Source organism: Mesoplodon densirostris, chromosome 10 (genome assembly GCF_025265405.1).
Source record: "Mesoplodon densirostris isolate mMesDen1 chromosome 10, mMesDen1 primary haplotype, whole genome shotgun sequence".
Taxonomy (NCBI): domain Eukaryota; kingdom Metazoa; phylum Chordata; class Mammalia; order Artiodactyla; family Ziphiidae; genus Mesoplodon; species Mesoplodon densirostris.
In genome coordinates, this window is record NC_082670.1 from 102209291 (window position 1) to 102236799 (window position 27509).

Consider the following 27509-nt stretch of genomic DNA (forward strand, 5'->3'; position numbering starts at 1 on the left):
TGGGGTTCTGCTCCAAATGAGATAGGAAACCACATCTGAACGACATGCAGCATGACCGACTTTTTATTTTCAAGGATCGGTTTGGTTGCTGCCCTCAGAAGGACTGTAAGAGGAGTCCTTACAAGAGAAGCCACCACAGTAAGAAGCCCGCGTACCATAACGAAGAGTAGCCCCTGCTCACTGCAATTAGAGAAAGCCCACGCACGACAACGAAGACCCAACGCAGCCAAAAATAAATAAATAAACTAATAAATTCATTTAAAAAAAAAAAGAATGATGTTCCACTTGGACAACAATATTCTAAATAAATTTTGTTCAATACAACAGTTTCTTAGGAACATTATTTTAAATAAAAAGCAGAGGTAAGAAGACCACTAAGAAGTAATCACCGTATCTGGGCTGACGCTGGCTTGAACAGGATAGTATTGGCATGGTGAGGGAAAGTTGTCAGATTCTGGAAGGAGAGCAGAGATAGAACCAATGGGATTTACTGACGGAATGACAGACTAAGTGTGAAAGAAAGGGGTCAAGGATGACCCCAAGGTTTTTTGGCCTTGAGGGAGAGAGGCGGGAGCTGCCATTTGCTGAGATGAGGGAGACTGTGGGAGCAGCAGATTGGGAGTGGGGCCTCGGGGGCAGCAGAGGGAATCAGTTTAGTTTTGGTTTTAAGAGGTCCAAGCAGAGGTGTGAGATAAGCAGTTGGATATGTGATGCTGATGTCCTGGAGAGAGATCTAGCTGATATATAAATCTGGAAACCATGAACGTACAACTGGTATTTAAAACCATGAGATTGTTTACGGCAATTCACATACCTTAAAAATGAGCTGTGTGAAAATATTAATGCCAAAATTGATACTCAGATTGAACTGCTAATTTTTCCTTCACTTTCCATCACTCCTATATATTAAAGTGAGTTGGCATTATAACGCCTAACAGCATTCCTCACAGACATTCACATTGGATGAATTATGGACTTTCAGAATAACTGTGACAATAAAATACAGGAAAATCTTGCCCATTTGTTAACTATACAATAACTTTACCTCCTCAGAATGTGGCTAAGAATCATAAGTGAAAACAGGCCTCTGGGTAGACATGGGCAGTCATAAAATCCATGCAATCAAGTCCATGGACTTTGGCAACTAGTAAATGTCCCTGCAAATATTTGTTCTAATCCGGAACACGCAAACGGCAGTCTAGCACCATTTGGTCAAACAGGCAGAGGCCCACCAAAGCACAAGGTCTCATTAGCTCCTTAGGGCACACACATATGTATAACAGGGCAACACAATATAAATAGATAAAATATATAGATAGTAATGATAGGAACCTTTTCTTAGGTTCCTTTGTTCCAGATACAGTACTATGCTATATATCTTTTAATATATCTCTTCATTTCTAATCCTTACAATTCCTCAAAGTGTCAACAATATTATTCCCATTTCTCAGATGTGGAATAGAAGCTGAAAAGGATTAATATCTTTATCACACTCATATCAAAACTAGTAGGGTCAAGACTGGAACCTAATTCTGCCTGAACCCAAACCCAGTATGCTTTAAACTATACCATAAGGAAAGGTGAAATTATACTCTACATACTCTTGTGAGATGCTAAGGGAATTATCCATTATCATCTGTTTAAATTTATTTATTTATTTATTCGTTCATTAATTCATTTATTTATTGGCTGCATTGGGTCTTCGTTGCTGCACACGGGCTTTCTCTAGTTGCGGCGAGAGGAGGCTACTCTTTATTGTGGTGCGCAGGCTTCTCATTTCAGTGGCTCCTCCTGTTGCGGAACACGGGCTCCAGGCACACGGGCTTCAGTAGCTGTGGCACGTGGGCTCAGTAGTTGTGGCTTGCGGGCTCTAGAGCACAGGCTCAGTAGTTGCGGCGCACGGGCTTAGTTGCTCCGCGGCATGTGGGATCTTCCTGGACCAGGGCTCGAACCCACGTCCCCTGCACTGGATTCTTAACCACTGTGCCACCAGGGATGTCCCTGTTTAAATTTTTAAACTTGGAATAAGTACCTGGAGAAAAATTCATTCCTTGATGGTGGATAAACCAAAGCAATAAATAATGCTCTATAGTCTCAGTTTGTAAAAAAATATAATATACATGCAAAGCAATAAATAATGCTCTATACTCTCAATTTGTAAAAATAAAAATATAATATACATGTAGACTGGCTGCTATGCAAAAATACAAAACAACATTTTCTTGCTTAGGTCAAGAATGATGCTCCAGGGACTTCCTTGGTGGCACAGTGGTCAAGGATCTGCCTGCCAATGCAGGGACATGGGTTCGAGCCCTGGTCTGGGAAGATCCAACATGCCACGGAGCAACTAAGCCCATGCGCCACAACTACCGAGGCTGTGCTCTAGAGCCCGCACCACACACCTAGAGCCCACACTCTGCAACAAGAGAAGCCACCACAGTAAGAAGCCCGCGTACCATAACGAAGAGTAGCCCCTGCTCACTCCAAGTAGAGAAAGCCCGCGCACAACAACGAAGACCCAACGCAGCCAAAAATAAATAAATAAATAAATAAATTCATTAAAAAAAAAAAAGAATAATGTTCCACTTGGACAACAATATTCTAAATAAATTTTGTTCAATACAACAGTTTCTTAAGAACATTATTTTAAATAAAAATGAGTCAAGGGAAAAAACAAAACACTTGTTTCCTGAAAATAAAAGGCAAACGTTAGAAGAAAATGTAAGATCCGCATGTCAGCCTTGTGCCTGAAAACCTCTGGAATTATTTCCAATACTCTTTTGTTATTCAGTTTAGAATATTAAATTTTTAAAAATCATAATATCATAAAATGGCAATGACAGATGGGAAGCACAGGAAGAAATAAAATCAACAAACAATATAAATAACTTACGTTTTACTCATAAAATTAAACTTCCTCCCTCACTGATCTTAAACCAAATTTCGAACAAGTAATGAAACCGATTACGTTGAATTTCATTCCTACTAATTTTGCAAATGAAGTACCACAGTACTTTAGATATGACAAATGTCCAAGAAATGTTCCCCATAAAGCAATTCCAAGAAGGCAAACAGAGGGAGAAACAAATGATAAAATCTGTCCCAAATCTACAAAGAATGCTTCCTACCCCACCACACCCACTACAAAGAATATTTAAATAGCCTATTTCTTCGGGGAGGGAGGAGAGAAGGAGAGAGCGCAATCATTCCAAGGCCTCCCTTTAAGTTACCAAAGGGTCTATGAACCCAAAGATGCTGATCATTTATCTTCAACAAACAGATGCAGTTCTTCGTAACAGTCCCTTTTTCCTAGCAGGGAGGCTGTTATGCTTTTGATACCAGCTGAGGAAAACATAAGCCATGAGATACAATTTTACTGCCTCAGAGAAGAGCAAACAGCTGATCGATTCCTTTCTAAATACATGTCTCCATCTTTTCTTATCAACTTCAATATCTAACTGGTGAGAACACCTACTGAACGCCGACAGAAGACCTCAGACCCCCTAAAAGGCAAGAAACTCCCCACATACCTGGGTAGGGCAAAAGAAAAAAAGAATAAACAGAGACAATAGGATAGGGACGGGACCTGCACCAGTGGGAGGGAGCCGTGAAGGAGGGAAGGTTTCTACACACTGCAAGCCCCTTCGCGGGCGGAGACTGCAGGTGGCGGAGGGGGAAAGCTTCGGAGTAGCGGAGGAGAGCACAGCAACAGGGGTGTGGAGGGCAAAGCGGAGAGATTCCGGCACAGAGGATCGGTGCCCTCAGGCACACACCAGCCCGAGAGGCTTCTCTGCTCGGCCGCCGTGGCGGGCGGGGCTGGGAGCTGAGGCTTGGGTATCGGCTTTCAGTCGGAGCGCAGGGAGAGGACTGGGGCTGGCGGCAGGAAGAGAGCCTGAAGGGGTTAGAGCACCACGGCTAGCCCGGAGGGAGTCCGGGGAAAGGGTCTGGAGTTGCTGAAGAGGCAAGAGTCTTTTTTCACTTTCACTTTCGTTTCCTGGTGTGCGAGGAGAGGGCATTAAAAGGGCTGCTTAGGGAAGCGCCGGAGACAGGCGCGAGCCGCGGGTAAGGCGTGGACCTCGGAGACGGGCGTGGGCCGCCGCCGCCGCCCGCCGCCGCCGCGGCCCGCCGCCGCCCACCGCCCGACGCCGCCCGCCGCCGCCGCGGCCCGCCCGCCGCCGCCCGCCGCCGCCCGCCGCGGCCCGCCGCCGCCGCCGCCGCCGCCGCCGCCGCGGCCCGCCGCCGCCACCGCCGCCGCCGCCGCCGCGGCCCGCCGCCGCCGCCGCCGCCGCCGCCGCGGCCCGCCGCCGCCGCCGCCGCCGCCGCCGCCGCGGCCCGCCTGCCGCCGCCCGCCGCCGCCGCCGCCGAGGCCCGCTGCCGCCGCCGCCCCCGCGGCCCGCCACCGCCGCTGCCTGCCGCCGCCCGCCGCCGCCGCAGCCGCGGGGCCTGTGTGCGAGCGCGGGTCACTGTCCGCCCCGCCTTCCGGGGGACCTGTGCACCCCGCCACTGCCGGGGTCCCGAGACCCGTGGACGGCTTTCCCGGGAAAGCGCACGGAGCGCCACGGGCTGCTGCAACGTCACGCTGGCCTCTGCCGCCGCAGGCCCGCCCCACACTGCGCGCCCCTCCCTCCCCTCTGCATGAGTGAGCCAGAGCCCCCGAATCAGCGGCTCCTTTAAACCCGTCCTGTCTGAGCGAAGAACGGACGCCCTCCGGCGACCTACGCACAGAGGCGGGGCCAGGTCCAAGGCTGATACCCGGGAGCTGTGAGAGCAGAGTCAGGGAAATCTCTCTGTGCAGCCTCGGAGGCAGCGGATTAAAGCTCCACGGTCCATTTGATGTGCCCTGCGTCTGTGGAGTGCATGAATGGACAGCGAATCATCCCAAATTGAGGAAGTGGACTTTGAGGACAAGATTTAAGACTTTCCCCCCTTTTCCTCTTTTTACAACGAATTATTCCAAAGTAAGGAGGTGGACTTAGAGAGCAAGATTTCAGACTTCTTGCCCTTTTCCTCTTTTTACAACGAATTATCCCAAATTGAGGAGGTGGGCTTGGAGAGCAAGATTTTTGATTTTTCCCCCTGCTGTCTTTTTGTGAATGTGTATGTGTAATCTTCTGTGTAAGATTCTCTCTGTATAGCTTTGCTTCCACCATATGTCCCAGGGTTCTATCGGTCCGTTTTTTTTTTTTTTTTTTTTTTCAATAATTACTTTCTAATTTTAATAACGCTACTATATTTCATACTTTACTCTATTTTACTTTACCTGCTCTTTCTTTTGTTCCTACCTTCCCTTCCTCCCTCCCTCCCTCCGCTCTTCCTTTCCTTCTTTCTTTTTCTTTCCTCCCTCCCTCCCACCCTTCTTCTTTCCACTTTCTTTTTCTTTCCTTCCTCCCTCCCTCCCTCCTGTCTTTCTTTCTTTCTTTCCTTCCTCCCTCCCTCCTCCCTTCTTCCATTCACTCTTCCTTTTGCTTTCATTGCCCCCTCCCTCCCTCCTTTCTTTCCTTCTTTCTTTCCATCCTTCCTCACTCCCTCCCTCCTTTCTTTCTTTCTTCCTTCCTTCCTTCCTTTCTTCCCTTCTTCCTTTCTTTCCCTCTCTCTTTCTTTCTTCTACTAATTCTTTCTTTCTGCTTTTTCTCCCTGTTATTCTGAGCTGGGTGGATGAAAGGCTCTTGGTGCTGCAGCCAGGAGCCAGTGCTGTGCCTCTGAAGTGGGAGAGCCAACTTCAGGACACGGGTCCACAAGAGACCTCCCAGCTCCACATAATATCAAGCAGCGAAAATCTCCCAGAGATCTCCATCCCAACACCAGCACCCAGCTTCAGTCAACGACCAGCAAGCTACAGTGCTGGTCACCCTATGCCAAGCAACTAGCAAGGCAGGAACACAACCCCACCCATTAGCAGAGAAGCTACCTAAAAACATAATAAGGCCATAGGCACCCCAAAACACACCACCAGACGTGGACCTGTCCACCAGAAAGACAAGATCGAGCCTCAACCACCAGAACACAGGCATTACTCCCCCCCACCAGGAAGCCTATACAACCTACTGAAACAACCTTAGCCACTGGGGTCAGACACGAAAAACAACGGGAACTACGAATCTGCAGCCTGCAAAAAGGAGACCCCAAACACAGTAACATAAACAAAATGAGAAGACAGAAAAACACACAGCAGGTGAAGGAGCAAGATAAAAACCTACCAGACCTAACAAATGAAGAGGTAATAGGCAGTCTACCTGAAAAAGAATTCAGAATAATGATGGTAAAGATGATCCAAAATCTTGGAAATAGAATAGACAAAATGCAAGAAACAGTTAACAAGGACCTAGAAGAACTAAAGATGAATCAGGCATCGATTAAAAACACAATACATGAAATAAAAAATACTCTAGATGGGATCAATAGCAGAATAACTGAGGCAGAAGAACGGATAAGTGAGGTGGAAGATAAAATAGTGGAAATAACTGATGCAGAGCAAAATAAAGAAAAAAGAATGAAAAGAACAGAGGACAGTCTCAGAGACCTCTGGGACAACATTAAACGCACCAACATTAGAATTATAGGGGTTCCAGAAGAAGAAGAGAAAAAGAAAGGGACTGAGAAAATATTTGAAGAGATTATAGTTGAAAACTTCCCCAATATGGGAAAGGAAATAGTTAATCAAGTCCAGGAGGCACAGAGAGTCCCATACAGAATAAATCCAAGGAGAAATACACCAAGACACATATTAATCAAACTGTCAAAAATTAAACACAAAGAAATCATATTAAAAGCAGCAAGGGAAAAACAACAAATAACACACAAGGGAATCCCCATCAGGTTAACAGCTGATCTCTCAGCAGAAACTCTACAAGCCAGAAGGGAGTGGCAGGACATAATTAAAGTGATGAAGGAGAGAAACCTGCAGCCAAGATTACTCTACCCAGCAAGGATCTCATTCAGATTTGATGGAGAAATTAAAACCTTTACAGACAAGCAAAAGCTGAGAGAGTTCAGCACCACCAAACCAGCTTTACAACAAATGCTAAAGGAACTTCTCTAGGCAAGAAACACAACAGAAGGAATATACCTACAATAACGAACCCAAAGCAATTAAGGAAATGGGAATAGGAACATACATATCAATAATTACCTTAAATGTAAATGGACTAAATGCTCCCACCAAAAGACACAGAGTGGCTGAATGGATACAAAAACAAGACCCATATATATGCTGTCTACAAGAGACCCACTTCAGACCTAGAGACACATACAGATTGAAAGTAAGGGGATGGAAAAAGATATTCCATGCAAATGGAAATCAAAAGAAAGCTGGAGTAGCAATTCTTATATCAGACAAAATAGACTTTAAAATAAAGACTATTAGAAGAGACAAAGAAGGACACTACATAATGATCAAGGGATCGATCCAAGAAGAAGATATAACAATTGTAAATATTTATGCACCCAACATAGGAGCACCTCAATACATAAGGCAAATACTAACAGCCATAAAAGGGGAAATCGACAGTAACACAATCATAGTAGGGGACTTTAACACCCCACTTTCACCAATGGACAGATCGTCCAAAATGAAAATAAATAAGGAAACACAAGCTTTAAATGATACATTAAACAAGATGGACTTAGTTGATATTTATAGGACATTTCATCCAAAAACAACAGAATACACATTTTTCTCAAGTGCTCATGGAACATTCTCCAGGATAGATCATATCTTGGGTCACAAATCAAGCCTTGGTAAATTTAAGAAAATTGAAATTGTATCAAGTATCTTTTCCGACCACAATGCTATGAGACTAGACATCAATTACAGGAAAAGATCTGTAAAAAATACAAACACATGGAGGCTAAACAATACACTACTCAATAACGAAGTGATCACTGAAGAAATCAGAGAGGAAATTAAAAAATACCTAGAAACAAATGACAATGGAGACACGACAACCCAAAACCTATGGGATGCAGCAAAAGCAGTTCTAAGGGGGAAGTTTATAGCAATACAATCCCACCTTAAGAAACAGGAAACATTTCGAGTAAACAACCTGACCCTGCACCTAAAGCAATTAGAGAAAGAAGAACATAAAACCCCCAAAGCTAGCAGAAGGAAAGAAATCATAAAGATCAGATCAGAAATAAATGAAAAAGAAATGAAGGAAACGATAGCAAAGATCAACCAAACTAAAAGCTGGTTCTTTGAGAAGATAAACAAAATTGACAAACCATTAGCCAGACTCATCAAGAAAAGAAGGGAGAAGACTCAAATCAATAGAATTAGAAATGAAAAAGGAGAAGTAACAACTGACACTGCAGAAATACAAAAGATCATGAGAGATTACTACAAGCAACTCTATGCCAATAAAATGGACAACCTGGAAGAAATGGACAAATTCTTAGAAATGCACAACCTGCCAAGACTGACTCAGGAAGAAATAGAAAATATGAATAGACCAATCACAAGCACTGAAATTGAAACTGTGATTAAAAATCTTCCATCAAACAAAAGCCCAGGACCAGATGGCTTCACAGGCGAATTCTATCAAACATTTAGAGAAGAGCTAACACCCATCCTTCTCAAACTCTTCCAAACAATTTCAGAGGAAGGAACACTCCCAAACTCATTCTACGAGGCCACCATCACCTTGATACCAAAACCAGGCAAGGATGTCACAAAGAAAGAAAACTACAGGCCAATATCACTGATGAACATAGATGCAAAAATCCTCAACAAAATACTAGCAAACAGAATCCAACAGCACATTAAAAGGATCATACACCATGATCAAGTGGGGTTTATTCCAGGAATGCAAGGATTCTTCAATATACGCAAATCAATCAATGTGATACACCATATTAACAAGTTGAAGGAGAAAAACCATATGATCATCTCAATAGATGCAGAGAAAGCTTTCGACAAAATTCAACACCCATTTATGATAAAAACCCTGCAGAAAGTAGGCATAGAGGGAACTTTCCTCAACATAATAAAGGCCATATATGACAAACCCACAGCCAACATTGTCCTCAATGGTGAAAAACTGAAACCATTTCCACTAAGATCAGGAACAAGACAAGGTTGCCCACTCTCACCACTCTTATTCAACCTAGTTTTGGAAGTTTTAGCCACAGCAATCAGAGAAGAAAAGGAAATAAAAGGAATCCAAATCGGAAAAGAAGAAGTAAAGCTGTCATTGTTTGCAGATGACATGATACTATACATAGAGAATCCTAAAGATGCTACCGAAAAACTACTAGAGCTAATCAATGAATTTGGTAAAGTAGCAGGTTACAAAATTAATGTACAGAAATCTCTGGCATTCCTGTACACTAATGATGAAAAATCTGAAAATGAAATCAAGAAAACACTCCCATTTACCATCGCAACAAAAAGAATAAAATATCTAGGAATAAACCTACCTAAGGAGACAAAAGACCTGTATGCAGAAAATTATAAGACACTGATGAAAGAAATTAAAGATGATACAAACAGATGGAGAGATATACCATGCTCCTGGATTGGAAGAATCAATATTGTGAAAATGACTCTACTACCCAAAGCAATCTACAGATTCAATGCAATCCCTATCAAACTACCACTGGCATTTTTCACAGAACTAGAACAAAAAATTTCAAAATTTGTTTGGAAAAACAAAAGACCCCGAATAGCCAAAGCAATCTTGAGAACGAAAAAAGGAGCTGGAGGAATCAGGCTCCCTGACTTCAGACTATACTACAAAGCTACAGTAATTAAGACAGTGTGGTACTGGCATAAAAACAGAAAGATAGATCAGTGGATCAGGATAGAAAGCCCAGAGATAAACCCACGCACATATGGCCAACTTATCTTTGATAAAGGAGGCAGGACTGTACAGTGGAGAAAGGACAGCCTCTTCAATAAGTGGTGCTGGGAAAACTGGACAGGGACATGTAAAAGTATGAGATTAGATCATTCCCTAACACCATACACAAAAATAAGCTCAAAATGGATTAAAGACTTAAATGTAAGGCCAGAAACTATCAAACTCTTAGAGGAAAACATAGGTAGAACACTCTATGACATAAATCACAGCAAGATCCTTTTGGACCCACCTCCTAGAGAAATGGAAATAAAAACAAAGATAAACACATGGGACCTAATGAAACTTCAAAGCTTTTGCACAGCAAAGGAAACCATAAACAAGACCAAAAGACAACCCTCAGAATGGGAGAAAATATTTGCAAATGAAGCAACTGACAAAGGATTAATCTCCAAAATTTATAAACAGCTCATGCAGCTCAATAACAAAAAAACAAACAACCCAATCCAAAAATGGGCAGAAGACTTAAATAGGCATTTCTCCAAAGAAGATATACAGACTGCCAACAAACACATGAAAGAATGCTCAACATCATTAATCATTAGAGAAATGCAAATCAAAACTACAATGAGATATCATCTCACACCAGTCAGAATGGCCATCATCAAGAAATCTAGAAACAATAAATGCTGGAGAGGGTGTGGAGAAAAGGGAACACTCTTGCACTGCTGGTGGGAATGTGAATTGGTACAGCCACTATGGAGAACAGTATGGAGGTTCCTTAAAAAACTAAAAATAGAACTACCATATGATCCAGCAATCCCACTACTAGGCATATACCCAGAGAAAACCATAATTCAAAAAGAGACATGTACCAAAATGTTCATTGCAGCTCTATTCACAATAGCCCGGAGCTGGAAACAACCTAAGTGTCCATCATCGGATGAATGGATAAAGAAGATGTGGCACATATATACAATGGAATATTACTCAGCCATAAAAAGAAACGAAACTGAGCTTTTTGTAATGAGGTGGATAGACCTAGAGTCTGTCATACAGAGTGAAGTAAGTCAGAAAGAGAAAGACAAATACCGTATGCTAACACATATATATGGAATATAAGAAAAAAAATGTCATGAAGAACCTAGGGGTAAAACGGGAATAAAGACACAGACCTACTTGAGAATGGACTTGAGGTTATGGGGAGGGGGAAGGGTAAGCTGTGACAAAGCGAAAGAGAGGCATGGACATATATACACTACCAAACGTAGGCTAGAAAGATAGTGGGAAGCAGCCGCAGAGCACAGGGAGATCAGCTCGGTGCTTTGTGACTGTCTGGAGGGGAGGGATAGGGAGGGTGGGAGGGAGGGAGATGCATGAGGGAGGGGATGTGGGAACAGATGTATATGTATGACTGATTCACTTTGTTATAAAGCAGAAACTAATTAAAAAAAAAAAAAAAAAAAAAAAAAAAAAAAAAAAAAAAAAAAAATATCTAACTGGTGAAGGACTTTAGAATAAGAAAAGCAATCACTTTAATTATGAGCACCAGAGAATCTCAGAGTGTCTTAATCTAGGAAAGTATACCACCTTCTTATGACTCTGCCTAGGGAAATAACCAACCAGCTGATTTCTAAAATGCCCTACTAGGCGAGTTCAGAGTACTAAATCTGATCATCTTTAGTATGCAAACCAATGCAATGTGCAATTCTACTGGAAGAAATCTCTTTACATTTTTAGAAGTAATGTAATGAACCTCCAAGAATGTCCTAACAAGCTTGGAATTCATGTACTTAAGTATGTGGGCACCTAACCATTAACTAAACACAATATGTTCCTAATAAAAACTCCTGCTTGGCTTGCATGATTAAAACTAAAAATAATTCAAGATATTGTCTGATAAAACATGCCTTTTTAAATCCCTCTGGGTGGGCTTCCCTGGTGGTGCAGTGGTTGAGAGTCCGCCTGCCGATGCAGGGGACACGGGTTCGTGCCCCGGTCCAGGAAGATCCCACATGCCGCGGAGCGGCTGGGTCCGTGAGCCATGGCTGCTGAGCCTGAGTGTCTGGAGCCTGTGTTCCGCAACGGGAGAGGCCACAACAGTGAGAGGCCCGCGTACCGCAAAAAAATAAATAAATAAAAAATAAATAAATAAAATAAATCCCTCTGGGTGAGCACTGACTATCACCATCATACATCTGACAGTTAAGAAGTAAAGTTACACTTTATAAAGCACCAGCAATTACACATTTCATGTTACATATCATTTTACACATGCTGAGCAAATTGGATTAAGAATTAATGGATTAATATATGACACAGAAACCATTATACATATATGCGTGTACACATACACATGCATATGCTACCCAGCTCTGTCCACTGAGAGGGTTTAGAAGCAATGACACCCCAGTGACAATGAGCATACCTAGCTCCAGATCCTGATTTCTAAATGCCATTCTCCAATAAAAGGAACCAGGGCTCCTTGGGGAAATGGTTGATTCTAATGGTGGGGCAGGGAAAATAAAAGATAAAGCTGAAGTATTTCTGAAATACTCAAAAGTAAGTGCCCAAATCTACATTTTAACTCTTGTTTTCCTTAACAGGAGACTTTCTGTTAGGTAAAGGAAGAAAATCCTATTATGATTAGATTGTCCGTATGTGATTAATGACTGTTGTTGCATCCCTTCTTTTACCCCCAAATATTCAGCCCTGCATTCCCTAATCCCGAAAAGTGCACAGAGTAAAGGGGCGGACACATATAAAAGGCAAAAGCAGTTAGGGATTAGTCACAAAAGTAAATCATACCGTGCAAAATTCAAGCTTTTTACCAGTTCATCTAATACGCGGTTATTTTTCAGGTCCGGCTCTGTGACTGTCTAGAAAAGAAAAACAACAGAGAGAAAAAGGTCAGAAACAATAATTAACTTGTCATAATCTTGTTTTTGAAAACGTGTGTCTCATCCTCCTGAGATTCCCCATCCCACTAAGTCTTCCAGGAAAACCTGAGAATAAAGTTCATTCATCTCATACTAATACAGAATTTTAAAACAGTGAATCACTACCTGCTGACTGGAAGTCTGATTAAAAACTCTCCAGAGCATCTGGTAAAAACATATGTACTCTGTACTAAGATAAAACCTAATATGAGCAAGAATCCTTCTTCAAAATGCCAGCACTCAGCTTCCCCAAAAATGTCCCTAGAAAAGCAGAACACAGATGCTCTTTTAAAGTAATAACACGGGAGCCTTAGGTGCTCAAAGAGACTTTAAAAACAAGATTGGTGTTCAAGAATGCAAGAGGAAAACGATAAACCCAGTAGCTATCTAGCACAAATGGCATACACTTTATCTCTGTGATGATACCATCCTGATGACAGCAGCATCCCAGGCTGTAAAGAGCTTAGACTTGGGAGCCAAACAAGTTCAGGGACATCCTGACACCATGTACCTAACAGAGGCACCAAACTAGAACCCAAACCCTTTAATTAGCCCCAGCGTCCTTTCTATCAGACCTCACTATCTCTTTTTCTTCTTTCTTTATTCCTACTTATGTTTACCTTCCCTGTTTACATTCCTTTTCACCTATTTCCACTACATAAAATGCTTCAGAAACTTTAACAAATTTCTTGGTGTTTTCCTTGAAGGTCTGGTTTGGGGAAGAGGTAAGGGGCACGTTAAGCTGAATCTTTGCCTTCTGCACAAATACTTAAACATCAATCCTTTGCAAATAAATGATCCTACCATCAGATTTTCTACCCAAGTTGAGAAATTATAAAAAGTGAGGAGCCATAAAAACACAGTTCATAAGATTTAAAGTGTGCTATGTCCTGATCTTAAAATTAGTTTTTTCTTCCTAAAATACATTTAGGTTATCAGAAATCTTTATGAAAAGTTGAACAAAGCCCAGTTCTCCATATATGTATTTTATAAGTCCTTTCTGAAACTGTCTTTGATATAGCTTAATTCAATAATTATACATCTTCCCATGGGCTTTTGTGTATACATGAAGCAGAAATATCTGCACCCCTTAAAGAAAAAAAAGAAAAGAAAAACTCACCACACAGCAAGTTGGACATTGTGTTTTATAGGACAGAAATTTTCTTATACAAAGAGAACAGTCTGCAAAAACACAAATGCAACATAATAAATTACTTAAGCTGTATAAGACTATTGGATTCTGACTTCTAACAAAACCTGACTTAAACCCTAGAATATTTCCATCCTCTAAGGTATATCAGTATCATCTCAAAATTCTAGTACCTCTACTCTATCTCTACACATTTGCAAATATGATTAAATAGCATTTTTAGAAAAGGGAAACATATCAAATAATAATAATTATGAGTCCCTAGCATAACACAACTCTATAAGCAACATGTATCACTCTCTGTACCTTCCATCTGTAAAATGAAGGAAACATACACTTAAGACCTAGGATGAATTTGTATAAACATGTCAGATATCTCCACTGCCTAACATTCTAAAATATAAATTTTGAAATAAGATCTATACATGTGTTAAGAAATAATATATACCTGGATTATCAAATTAGGGATTTCTACATCCTAACTCTGTAAATGATATCCTTCATCCCACACTTTACAAATATCTTTGTGGCAGGCATTAAGGAAAGAGGGAAGATTCTTGACCTCAAGGAGTTAAAAAAGCGTGAGGCAACTACAGTACAATTCAGTGTATTAAGGACAATGTATTACGTCTTAACAATTAACGTGGAAACTGGCATGAACTAATTCTTCACACCCAAGGCAGCATACAATGATCTCCCAAAATGTGACTAATACAATGGTACCTTACTGGTACCATTTGCTATTGGCACAAATTCACCTTAGTGAAGGGGCCTCATTAAAGGATTCAGTTTAGTTAAGGAGAAGGAGACAGTGTGATTTCGGGTACAGACATCCTGGAAGTGAACAAGTCATGCCAGCCTCAGTAAGAGCACCCAGGAACAGTGAAACACATTATGAAAAAGAAAAATCGGGCAACAAGTGAAGTTCTTTGGGGAAGCAAAGACAAATAAACGAGGACTCCCAGTTTGGCATGTAAGGAGCTTGGAAGTCATCACGCCAACTAATAACACGTACAACGCTGAACAAACTAAAAAATCAATAATTCTCCTTAGATCCCTCAGAGAAGTGACCATATGAGGCAAACTGCTGCCTCCAAAACTGAAGAGACAGACAGGATGGATACAAAGAAATACAACTTACCAGAGCAGAAACTTCCATGGGAACCAGAGAAAGAGGTTCTGCTGGAACCACTGTTGGCGTAGGAAAATCTGAACCGTAACTGACAAATTGCTGGAGGCTCAGTGTGGACAAGTCTGAGAGTTAAAAACTCAGTGGGGACCCAGACATTGGGGAGGGGAGGCGTGACAGTTATGTGAGCTTTTGCTCCAAGGGTTCTACCAGGTTCTCACAGTGACTATCAGAAAACAATTCCCTAGTTCTTCTGCAGGGAGAGGAAGAAAAGTAAATCATTTTGAAATACACGAAAGCACTCTGTTCTTCTTAACAAGGCCTAACTTCAAGAGAAACAGTTTTACTGGAGCCTATTCCATTGGGCTATTACCAGAGCCCAGCTAACCTGGGGGATGGGAAATAACCAACTCCAGCTACCTCTAGCCATCCTGTCCCACCTAAGGGGGTAAAAAATTGAGAACCACTTGTGAAGTTCACAGTCCAGGCCACAGGCTCACTAAGAGACAGACCTAATTGTAGGAATATAGAATGCTACCCAGCTCCCCCCAATCTCATGACACCCCCAATCTCATGACACATTACTACAGGCCTATTTACTACACTTGCTTTTACCCAGTACATCATGTCCCACTATTAGGAAAAAATTATAAGGCATACTAAAAGGCAAAAAACACAGTTTGAAGAAACTGCAGGCATCATTAGCATAGTTAGATATGGCAGGAATGTTGGAATTATCGACCAGAAACTTAAAACAACTATGATTAAGATGCTAAGGGCTCTACTGGACAAAGTAGACAACATACAAGAAGAAATGGGTAATGTATACAGAGAGGTGAAAATTCTAAGGAAGAATCAAAAAAAGAAATGCTAGAGATGAGAAACTGTAGAAGAAATGAAGAATGTCTTTCATGCGCTCATTAGTAGACAGGACACAGCTAAGGGGAAAAAAATCAGTGCACTTGAGGATATCTCAATAAAATCTTCCAAAACTGTAAAGCAAAAAGAAAAAAGACTGGGGAAAAAAAAAACCCCACAGAACAATATTCAAGAACATTTTGTAGCAGGACAACTATAAAAGGTGTAACATACACGTAATAACAATACCAGAAACAGAAGAAAAAGAGAAAGAAAGCAAGAAATATTTGAAGCATTAATGACTGAGAATTTCCCTCAGATTGCCAGACACCAAACCACAGATCCAAGCAGCTAAAAGAACACCAAGCAGGAAAAATGCCAAAAAACCCACAACTTGGTATATCACATTTAAACTTTGGAAAATCAAAAATAAAGAAAAACTCTTGGAAAAAGCCAGAGGGGAAAAAATACCTTACTTACAGATGAGCAAAGATAAGAATTAAATCTGATTTCTCAGAAACCATGCAAGCAGGAGAGAAAAAAACCCACCAACCTAGAATTTTATATTCTGCAAAATGATCCCTCAAAAGTGAAAGAGAAATAAAAGACTTTCTCAGACAAACAATAATTAAGGAAATGTGCTCCCAGTAGACTGACATTGGCAGAAATGTTAAAAAAAGAAGTTCTTCAGAGAAAAGAAAAATAATACAAGCCAGACACTTGGATCCACATATAGAAAAGAAGAGCAATTCCAGAAGGAATAAGTACAGGTAAAATTAAAACCTTTTTTTCTTATTCTTAATTGATGTAACAGACAATAGTTTGTTCAAAATAATAATAGCAGCAAATTAGATTATTTATGCTTATGTAAATACACATATGCTTATGTGTAAGTAAAATGAATGATAGCAGTGATACAAAGGACTGGAGGGAGGAATTAGGTGTCTTAGCTCTGCCTGCCGTAAAAAATACCACAGACTGGTTGCTTAAACAACAGAAATTTCTTTTCTCACAGTTCTGGAAGCTAGAAGTTCAAGATCAAGGTGCCAGTATCATAGGTTTGTGGTGAGGACTCTCTTCCTGGCTTATAAACAGCTGCCTACTCACTGTGACCTGTTATGGCCAGAGAAGAAAGAACAAGCTTTCTACAGCTCTTCTATTTTTTTTATTTTTCTACATCTCTTCTTATAAGGGCACTAATCCCACTATCAGGGGCATCTCCCAAAGGCACCACCTCCAAATACCATCAAACTGGGGCTGAGGGCTTATGAATTCTGGGGGGGCGGGGAGGGACACTTCAGTCCATAGCATTTCACCACTTACCCCCCAAATCCATGTCCTTCTCACATGCAAAACACATTCTCCCCATCCCACCAATCCCAAAAGTCATAATTCATCCCAACATCAACTCTAAAGTCTGAAGTCCAAACTCTCATCTAAACATCACCTAAATCAGATGCGGATGAGACCTGAAATATGATTCATCCTGAGGCAAAATTCCTCTCTAGACTCATTCTCTTGACTATCAATGTTATTCTCTCCACAGTATATAAAGTCTCCTGAGTGATACTGTAAGTCAAGAATTCCCAAACCTGGCTGCTCATCTGAGTCACCTGGGGAGATTATTGTTGGCTTTAGTTTAGTTGCCAGGCTCTATCCCCCGTCATACCGATTCAATGGATTTTCATCAGTAAATCACATCCATAATATGTGATTCTGATTGAACAATTATTTTTTTTAATTAATATGTTTTTTTACTAGGTTGAACCATATGAAACTTTTGGTAAGTCAAAAAAGGACAAATATTGGCAATTTCATTCGATTTAACATAACATTGTGTACTTACTGTGCACTCTGTTTTAAGCATGCTAGCTGTATTAACACTTTCAATCCATACAGCAACCCTGAGGTCGGTACTATTAGTCCCATTTTACAAGAAGGAAAATGCAGCATACAGCTTAACCAACTTGCCCAAGATCATGGAATTAACAGGTGGCAAAGGCACGTACCAGAGCCCGAGGTTTTAACATATTTCTAACTAATTATTTAAAATATTTATAATTTGCTTATAAGATGTACTTATTATATATATCTATGTAATACCAATATGTACTTAATTAATAGGATCACTTGTATCAGAGTATGTAAAATGAGGCTACTGCTTTCTCTTCTGCATAATCTTATACGTGTTTTCTTTCTAAACATGGAGAACCAGACACTAGTCCAAAGTGGATCAAGCCCTTGACTTAATTTCAACCTACCAGTCTACTACCAAATATGTACTGGTGAACTGCAGACCAGCATAATTTATTCTCTAGTGAGCAACCATGATATTTCAATCAAAGTAGAGCAGTTGAAGAACTCTGAACCCTGTATTCCTAGCTGGCTTTATTTAAATCACCTGTGAAGTCTGTTTTTCCACCCAAAAGCCCAACTATGAGCCATGTGTATAGGGTGGGGGAGGGAAGAATAAAACAATGAAATAAAGGGTAGTTTCAAAGAAACAAGCAAGCCTGGGGAAGGAGGTATTTCTAATCTCAAACAGGATGCAACCATCTGCTGGCATTCATATATCAGAAGAGCATAGCATCCTGACAGTAAAAAGCAAGTTTCTAAAACTTAAACCAATCCATATTGCATGTGATCTTAAGGATTTTATGAGAAACTGAACCATCTCAAAAATAATTCTAAAGTGTCCAATTAAAAAAAGAAAATCCAGTTCCAAGTTTCAAAGGTATAGGAGATGCTTTCAAAGGATCCTTTCAAAGCTGAGAAAGCTGGCCTCTGCCTCCAAGTCCAGTGTTAAGTGACCAGTTAGCTGATAAGAGAATAACACCCCCCCACCTAACAACCAGCACTCCAGCATCTCCATAAGGGCAGTTCTGCATAACTATATGTCCCTTCTGTACGTGTAACTATCTCTTTTCTCCCGTTTTGCTTCACAGTGCTGCCGCATAAGAATGATAAAGAAGAATAACACTGACTATTTGCCTAAAAGAATCTTACACTGCCTCTTAATTTAGAAAAAGTCAGTAAACAGAACATTTCACATTTCACTTTTTTTTTTTTTACTAAAATTAAATTGCTTTTTCTTGGCTGTGTTGGGTCTTTGCTGCTGTGCATGGGCTTTCTCTAGTTGCGGGGAGCGGGGGCTACTCTTCACTGAGGTGCACGGGCTTCTCATTGCGGTGGCTTCCCTAGTTGTGGAGCACGGGCTCTAGGCATGTAGGCTCAGTAGTTGTGGCACACGGGCTTAGCTGCTCCGCAGCATGTGGGATCTTCCCAGACCAGGGCTCGAACCCATGTCCCCTGCATTGGCAGGTGGATTCTTAACCACTGCGCTACCAGGGAAGCCCTAAATTGCTTTTTATTACAACACAAGCCTCAATTAATTTTATGAGTCAAAAATCCACAAAAGAAAAAGAAAAATGACTGCTGGTCCATCTTTAAAATAGTGGTAATTTAACAGTGCCTAAAAGCCAATGATTTCACATAGCAGTAAATATTTTGAGCATCTTCCATTATCAAGTCAGAAAAACTGCAAGTGCAAAGTAAATTGGCACTTAAGCAGATCAATCTATTAGTGAGAACATTCTCACTTAATGGTATTTTATGGATTGGAGTTAAGTCCAGGCCCTCTCCCCCAAAATGTACTCTTTAATAGCATGAATTTGGATCAATTTAACTGTCCTGCATTCTGCCACTGCACCCCACTCAAACCTTAATAGCAGCAGATATGCAAATGCAATATTCATTACCTACACCCAAAAAGCTAACATAGGAAAACCGAATAAAGGAATTTAAAATGACAAATCCTGAAATGTTTAAGGAAAAGAACAGCAAAGTGGCTAGGATTCTGGGTCACCAATTCTAGTCAATCCAGGATGACAGCAGAACATGATAGCTAAGTCTGGCTTCTACTAAGCTCTGGGGGCTTTTATGTCATTAAAACAATTACAGACCCAGAGCAACTTTTAGCCTTGAGGGAACCTGTGACAACTGATGATTAGTAGAAAATGCCTATTGAATCATGACAAGTAGAGTATGAAAAATAAGTGCTCATAAAATAAATGATCATTATTGGAAGTATTCTCCACTGAATTCCTCTTAGATAAAGAATGACATCAGTGACAACTGTATGTGACAAAGAAACATGAAAAAGAAAAAAGAATAGAAGTAAAGGTTAATTTTTCAGCTGAGTTCACTGATTTCATAAAAAGTCAAGTCTTTCTTCCCTAAAATGACATAATTAAAATATATAGAGTAGACTTCCATCTCTGTCCATGAGAAAGTAACCAATATCCAGAATTACCCTCCTTCTGTAAACAACTAAAATACCAGGGGAAAATATAAAACAACTCTTTCTAAATTTTCAGACTTTGGACCACAGTGCAGGGAGGAAAGCCAAAAGCCCATCAGTCTTGCTAGTTGAAGAAACAAAGATCAGAGTTCAGGGCAATCCAGGTAGCTAGAATTTGTAGGGCAGAGTACCAGAAAGAAAGATGCTACATACAGAGAGACCTCCAGAAATATGAATACAAATCCATTCGATTCTATGACTGAACGCAAATCTGCACATACATGGGCGTGAAAATCCATAAGGCCAAACAAAGATCAACGTCCAAGGAAAGAACAATAACTGGAGAGGTAACAAAGCACCAAGAGTTCATGAAATTTCTAGCAGCCAGGTTGGAGGAACCTCACTAAATGCATGGGCATTGAGTAGACACCCCAGAACATCATACCTTAGTATATTCATTAGTAATTTATTCATAAATTAGCCATAGAGAGTGGATGATGTCAGCAAGATGGCAGAACGGGAAGCCAGACCTACTTTTCCCATGAAAACACAAATCAACAACAATACATAAACCAATTCCCTTTGTGAGAAATCCAGATACTAGTTAAGATGCTCCTATACCCCAAGGCAAGCACAAAACCAGCCACATCAAAGCCAGTAGAAAATTTGTAGCCCTCACTTGCCAGAGTTCCTACCCCTGGCTCAGCACCACATAATCAGAAAGACACTCCCAACTCCGGGAGAGGGAGCAAGAGGAGACTGAAACACATATGAAATGTTCAGACTTTTCATGCGGCTGCCCCAGGGACTGGTTTCCATCTTGCCTGAATCTAATCACTGACAAGAAAGGGGACCAGGTTGGCGTCGCTGAGAACAAAGGTGACGGTTTGCACGAGTAGTCACTCATTCACCATTACCCCTCCCCTGGGAGTGAGCAAGAGAAATTCCCACCTCTCAGCTTCTCTTGGGGAAGAACGTGCATCCAACGTTCCAGCTTTTCAGGGGGCTTCCCAAGGGACTTGTGTCTATCTCACCCAACTCACAGTACTGAAGAGACTTGTCATACTCTAGATGCCTGGAGACTAATAAGAACAAAAAAGAGCTGGGACACTGCTCCAGAGGACCCAGAGTACAGATGGAGGCCGATACAACTCAGTGGCTTCTCATGTGGAGAGAAAGAGAAGAGAGAAGGATGCAACCAGTATTTCAGCTTTCCAAGGGGCTGCCCAAGGGACTGCTTCTACCTTGCCTGACTTGGAGTTCTGATGGGACCTGGCATACGCTAGTGCCCGGGGGCCACTAGGAACAAAAAAGAGCTAGGCAGTTTGCTGCAATTCCAGAGACTCTACAGTACCACAGATACAAGAAGCAGCAAAAGATTACACAGTAATGAAAAAAGAAACCAGCAAAACATCTCTAACTATACTCATACGTCTAGAGAAGATCCATCACAGAAAAGGTTTAAGAGGTCCCCAGAATCTCTAGCTGGGCTGGCTGGTGAGTTAGTGCAGGAACATCTGGCCTTCCCTATATGAAGCTTGTCTGTAAATCCTGTACAAGGTGACTGTTTTTTTCAAATGCATGGAGCCCAACAGAGTAACAAGGCATACAAAGAAACAGGAAAAGATGGCCAATCTCCAGAAACTAATCCTAAAAAAACAGATGTGTATGAATTACCTGACAAAAAATTTTAAATAACCATCATAAAGATGCTCAATGAACTAAGGAAAATGATGCATGAACAAAACGAAAGTATCAACACAGACATAAAATACAAAAGAGAACAAAACAGAAATTCTGGAGATGAAGAATATAATACAGGTTTCCCCCACCATCTGAAAGTTGACTGTTCCTGTGAAAACTTTCATAAGCCAAAATGGCATAAAGTGAAAAAGTGAAGATGCACAAAATAAAGCAAAATGAAACACAGATACTCACAGACACAGTTCAAAGCTATGGCGGCTTGATGCTGCGATGCTGAGTATAGTTGCCAGGGGAGCCACTCTCGCTGTTCAGGGTGCACATCACTTCTATTACAGGTCACTTCAAAAAAAATACTGAAGGCTATTTTCACCTTTTGCCTTTTTTTTGTAAAAGTGAAAATCCTCTTCAGATTTCTTTTGGTTAGTGGAAATTGGTCCTAATGTAGGTCTTTCATAAAAGGGAAGTGTTATAAAGCAAACTTTTGAAAAGCAGGGGATACTTGTAACTCAAATGAAAAATTTACCAGAAGAGCTCAGCAGTGGACTTGATCAAGCAGAAGAAAGAATCAATGCACTTAAAGACAAGTCATTTGAAATTATTCATTCATAGGCACAAAAAGGAAAAAGGAAGACACCTAAGGGACTTACAGGACACCATAAAAGAGCACCCAAACACACAAAGCAAACACCAACAGAACTAGAGAAACAGAGAGCAAAACAATAATAGTAGAAGGTTTCAATGCCTCAACTTTCAATGATGGATAGGACAGAAGATGAATAAGGAAACAGAGGATTTAAACAATACCATAAACCAAAGGCATCTAACAGACATATACAGAACATCAGCAGAGCACACATTCTTTTCAAGTGCACACAGACCATTGTCCAGGAGAGATTACATGTTGAGTCACAAAATAATCACATCAAGTATCTTTTCTGACCATAACAAAATGAAACTAGAAATCAATAGCAGAAGAAAAAAAATGGAAAATTCACAAATATGTGGAAATTAACACACTCCTGAACGGGCAATGGGTCAAAGAAGAAATGAAAAGGGAAATCAGAAAATGTTTAAAAAAAATGAAAACACAACACACCAAAACTTAAGGGATGTAGCAAAAGCACCACTGAGAGGGAGGTTTATAGAAGTAAATGACTACATTAAGAACAAGAAAAAAAAATCTCAAATGAAAACCTAACTGTACATATCAAGGAACTAGAAAAAGAACAAACTAGCCCAAAGTTACTGAAAGAAAGGAAATAGTAAAGATTAGAGCAGAAATAAACAAAAGAGAATAGGGAAAAAAAATCAATGGAATTAAGAGTTGGTTCCTGAAAAGACTGACAAAACTGACAAACCCTTAACCAGACTAAGAAAAAAAGAGAGAAGACTCAAGTAAATAAAATCAGAAATGAAAGAGGAGACATTAAAACTGATGCCACAGAAATAAAGAGTTAAGAGACTAGTGTGAACAATATATACCAACAAGTTGTACGTACCAAGACTGATTCATGAAGAAATAGAAAACACAAACTGACTTGAAACTAGTGCATAGACTGAACCAGTAATCAAAAATCTCCCAACAAAGAAAAGCCCACAACTAGATGGCTTCACTGCAGAATTCTACCAAACATTAAAAGAATGAACACCAATCTTTCTCAAACATTTCATAAAAATTGAGAAAGAAACACTTCCAAATTTATTTTATGAGGCAAGCATTATTCTGATACCAAAGACATTATAAGAAAACTACAGACCAATATCCCTGATGAAAAATCATCAATAAATATTAGCAAACTGAATTCAACCACACATTAAAAGCATCATCACCATGACCCAGTGGGATTCATTCCTGGGATGCAAGGATAGGTTGACATACAAAAATCAATGTGCTACACCACTAACAGAATAAGGATAAAAATCATATGATCATCTCAATAGATGCAGAAAAAGCATCTGACAAAATTCAACCCCCTTACATGATAAAAAAAAAACCTCAACAAAATTAGAAGGAAATTACCTCAACATAATAAAAGCCATTATGAAAAGCACACAGCTAATATCATACCCAATGATTTCCATTAAGATCAGAAGCATGGCAACAATGCCCACTCTTGCCACTTCTATTCAACATAGTACTTGAAGTCCTACCTAGAGCAATTAAACGTTAAAAAGAAATAAAGAACATCCAAATCAGAAAGGAAAAAGTAAAATGATCTCAGTTCACAGATGACATAATCTTATATGTAGAAAATTCTAAAGATACCACAAGAAAAATTGTTAGAACTAATAAATGAATTCAGCAAAGTTGATGGATACGAAATCAAAATGCACAAGTCAGTTTCACTTCTAAAACTAGCAATCCAGAAAAGATATTAAGAAAACAATCGCATTTACAATAGCATCACAAAGAATAACGTAATTAGGAATAAACTTAACCAAGGCAGCAAAAGACAAGTACACTGAAAACTATAAAACACTGCTGAAAGAAACTGCAGAAGACACTTCCATGTTCATTGACTGGATAACTTAACATTGTTAAAATGCTCATACTAACAAAATCAATCCATAGATTCAATGCAATCCTTATCAAAATACCAATGGTATTTTTTGCAGAAACAGGTAAGTCAATTCTAAAATTCATATGGAACCACAAAGGACCTTGAATAGCCAAAATAATGTGAAAGGCAAAGCTAGAGGTCTCACATTGCCAGACTTCAAAACATATTACAAATCTACAGTAATCAAAATAATATGGTATTAGCATAAAGACAGGAATGTACACCAGTGGAACAGAGAACCCAGAAATAAACCCACACATAGGCAGTCGAATGGTCCTTGAAAAGGGTGCCAGGAGTACACAATGGGGAAAGGACAGTCTCTTCAACATATGGTGTTGGGAAAACTGGATTTCCACTGCAAAAGAATAAAGACTTGAAACTATAAAGCTGCCTGGAGAAAATAAAGGGAAAAAGCCTCATAACATTAGTCTTAGGAATGATTTCCTGGATATGATACCAAAAGCACAGGCAATAAAAGCAAAAATAGACAAATGGGACTTCATCAAACTAAAAAGCTTCTGCAATCAATAGAATAAAAGAAAAACTTATGAAACATAAGAAAATATTTGCTAACCATATACCTGATGAGTTAATATCCAAAAACATCAAAACATACAACAAACGCCTGTAATTCAATAACAAAAAAACATGTAACCTGATTAAAAATGGGCAAAGAACTTGAAAAGGCATGTCTCCAAAGACATACAAATGGCAAACAGGTATATGAAAAGATCGTCGCCATCACTAACCATCCAGGAAATACAAATCAAAACCATAATGACATCATCTGTTAGGACAGCCACTATCAAAAAAAAAGAAAAAGAAGAAAAGAAAATAACAAGCATTGGTGATGGCGTGGAGAAATCAGAACCCTTGTGCACTGTTGATGGGAATGTAAAATGGTGCAGTCACTATGGAAAAAAGTATGGAGACATTTCAAAAAATTAAAAATACAGTTACCATATGATCCAACAACCCACTTCTGGGTATTGATCAAAAAGAACTGAAGACAGAATTTCAAAGAGATATTTGCACTCCTGTGTTCATAGCAGCATTATTCACAAGAGCCAAAAGGAGGGAGCAACCCAAGTGTCCACCAGTGGATGAACAGATTAAAAAAATATATGCTCTAGACATAAAATGGAATATTATTCAGCCTTAAAAAAGAAGGAAACTCTGTCATATGCCACAACATGGATGAACCTCGAGAATATTAAGCTAGGTGAAATAAGCCAATCACAGAAGGACAAATACTGCATGATTATATTTATATGCGGTATCTAAATGAACTCACAGAAGCAGAAAATAGAATGGTTGTTGCCAGGGCCAGGGTGGGGGAGAAAAGGGTAGCTGCCGTGCAATGGGTACAGAATTTTAGTCATGCAAGATGAGAAAGTTCTAAAGACATGCTGTACAACAATGCACATATAGTTAACAATACTATACTATACACTTACCAACTTGTTAATGGAGAAGGTTTTATGTTATGTGTTTCTCACCCTCCCCCCCACTATAGTCCTATAAAAAAGGTTACTCTAGATTCATCATGACAAAGCTTAGAAACAAAACTTGACAGAACCAATCTGATCCACAAGTGACTTAACTGCCTCGCATTACCACCTGAACCATCCCCCACCCGCCGCGTCCATGGAAAAATTGTCTTCCACAAAACCAGTCCCTGGTGCCAAAAAGGTTGGGGACCGCTGTTGTACAGCACAGAGAAGGTAGCCAATATTTGATAATAACTTTAAATGTAGTACAATCTATGAAAATATTGAATCACTATGTTGTACACCTGAAACTAATATAATATTGTAAATCAACTATACTTCAATGTAAAAAAGGAAGAAGTGCACAGTTTTAACAGTTTTACACTAGTCAAGTGGTATAATATCATTCAAAGGGAGACTGTAATAACTTAAAGATGCCTATTTTAAACAGCCGCTAAAATAATAAAACAAAGAAATAGCACTAAAGTCAACTGTGGAAAAGATTTAATATTTTTTAAATGTTCAATTATTTTTTTAAAAGGCCAGAAGAGAAGAAAAAATAGATGAGTAAATAAAAAACAGAAAGCAAGGTAGTATTTCTAGATCCAGCCTTATCAATAATTAACTTTCTGCAATGATGGAAATGTTCTATATCTGCATTATCCAAGACAGTAGCCACTAGCCACATGTGCTATTCAACACTTGAAATGAGGCTAGTGGAACTGGGACTCTAAAGTTTTAATTTTATTTAACTTTAATTAATTTTAACTGAAATATAAATAGCCACATGAGGCTAGCAGCTACTATATTATACAGTGTATGTCTAAATATTCCAAATAAAAATAGATATTTTCCGACTAGACTGAATGGGAAGACCCAAAATATATACTGTCTAAAAAAGTCCAATATAAATATCAAGACACAGGTAGATGAGAAGTAAAAGGATGGAAAAAGACAAACCATGAAAACACTAATCTTAAAGAAGTGGGAGTGACTATATTAATATCAGAAAAAAGAAGACTTTAGAACAAAGAACATTACCAGGGATAAAGAGAGGGCCATTTCACAATAACAAAACAGCCAATTCATCAGGAAGACAAAATAATCATAAATGTGTACGTGCCTAATAAAAATGCTTCAAAAATACATAAAGCACAAACTTACAGAAGTAAAAAGAAAAATCAGACAAATCCACAATTATATTTGGAGATTTCAACACTCCTCTCTCAGTATTGATAAAATAATACACAGAGAACCAGCAGAGATACAGAAGATTTAAAAAGCACTGTCAACCAACTTGATCTAATTGACATTCATAGAACACTCCGCCCAACTAGAATAGACATTCTTTTAAAGTATACGTGAAACATTAACCAAGAATGACCATATTGTGGGCCATAAAACAAGTCTCAGTTTGATTTAAAAACTGAAATCAGACATAATTGTTTGATTTTTGAAAAGGACATAAATTAGACATTAATAACAGGAAGATAGCAGGAAAACTCCCAAATTTTTAGAAATTAAACTAAAGACTTCTAAATAACTCATGGATCAAAAATTAAATCAAAAAGGACATTAGCATAT

General features: G+C 39.7%; 1 protein-coding gene across 7 annotated transcripts in view; it reads right to left on the reverse strand.

Annotated features, from left to right (window-relative positions):
- The window catches only part of RAD18 (RAD18 E3 ubiquitin protein ligase), a 114624-nt gene that overhangs the window by 78916 nt on the left and 8199 nt on the right, over positions 1-27509 (reverse strand). For 3 of the 7 annotated variants that reach the window (XM_060110948.1, XM_060110947.1, XM_060110946.1), the window contains exons 3-5: positions 13854-13915; positions 12603-12673; positions 11705-11866 (exon numbers count right to left, since the gene is read on the reverse strand). In XM_060110948.1, the coding sequence (XP_059966931.1) occupies positions 11705-11866; positions 12603-12673; positions 13854-13915 (295 nt within the window). Of the gene's footprint in view, positions 1-389; positions 455-2893; positions 3508-3773; positions 4094-11704; positions 11867-12602; positions 12674-13853; positions 13916-27509 lie in introns of those variants that run through there. The other 4 variants (XM_060110951.1, XM_060110950.1, XM_060110949.1 and 1 more) reach the window with 3 other exon arrangements.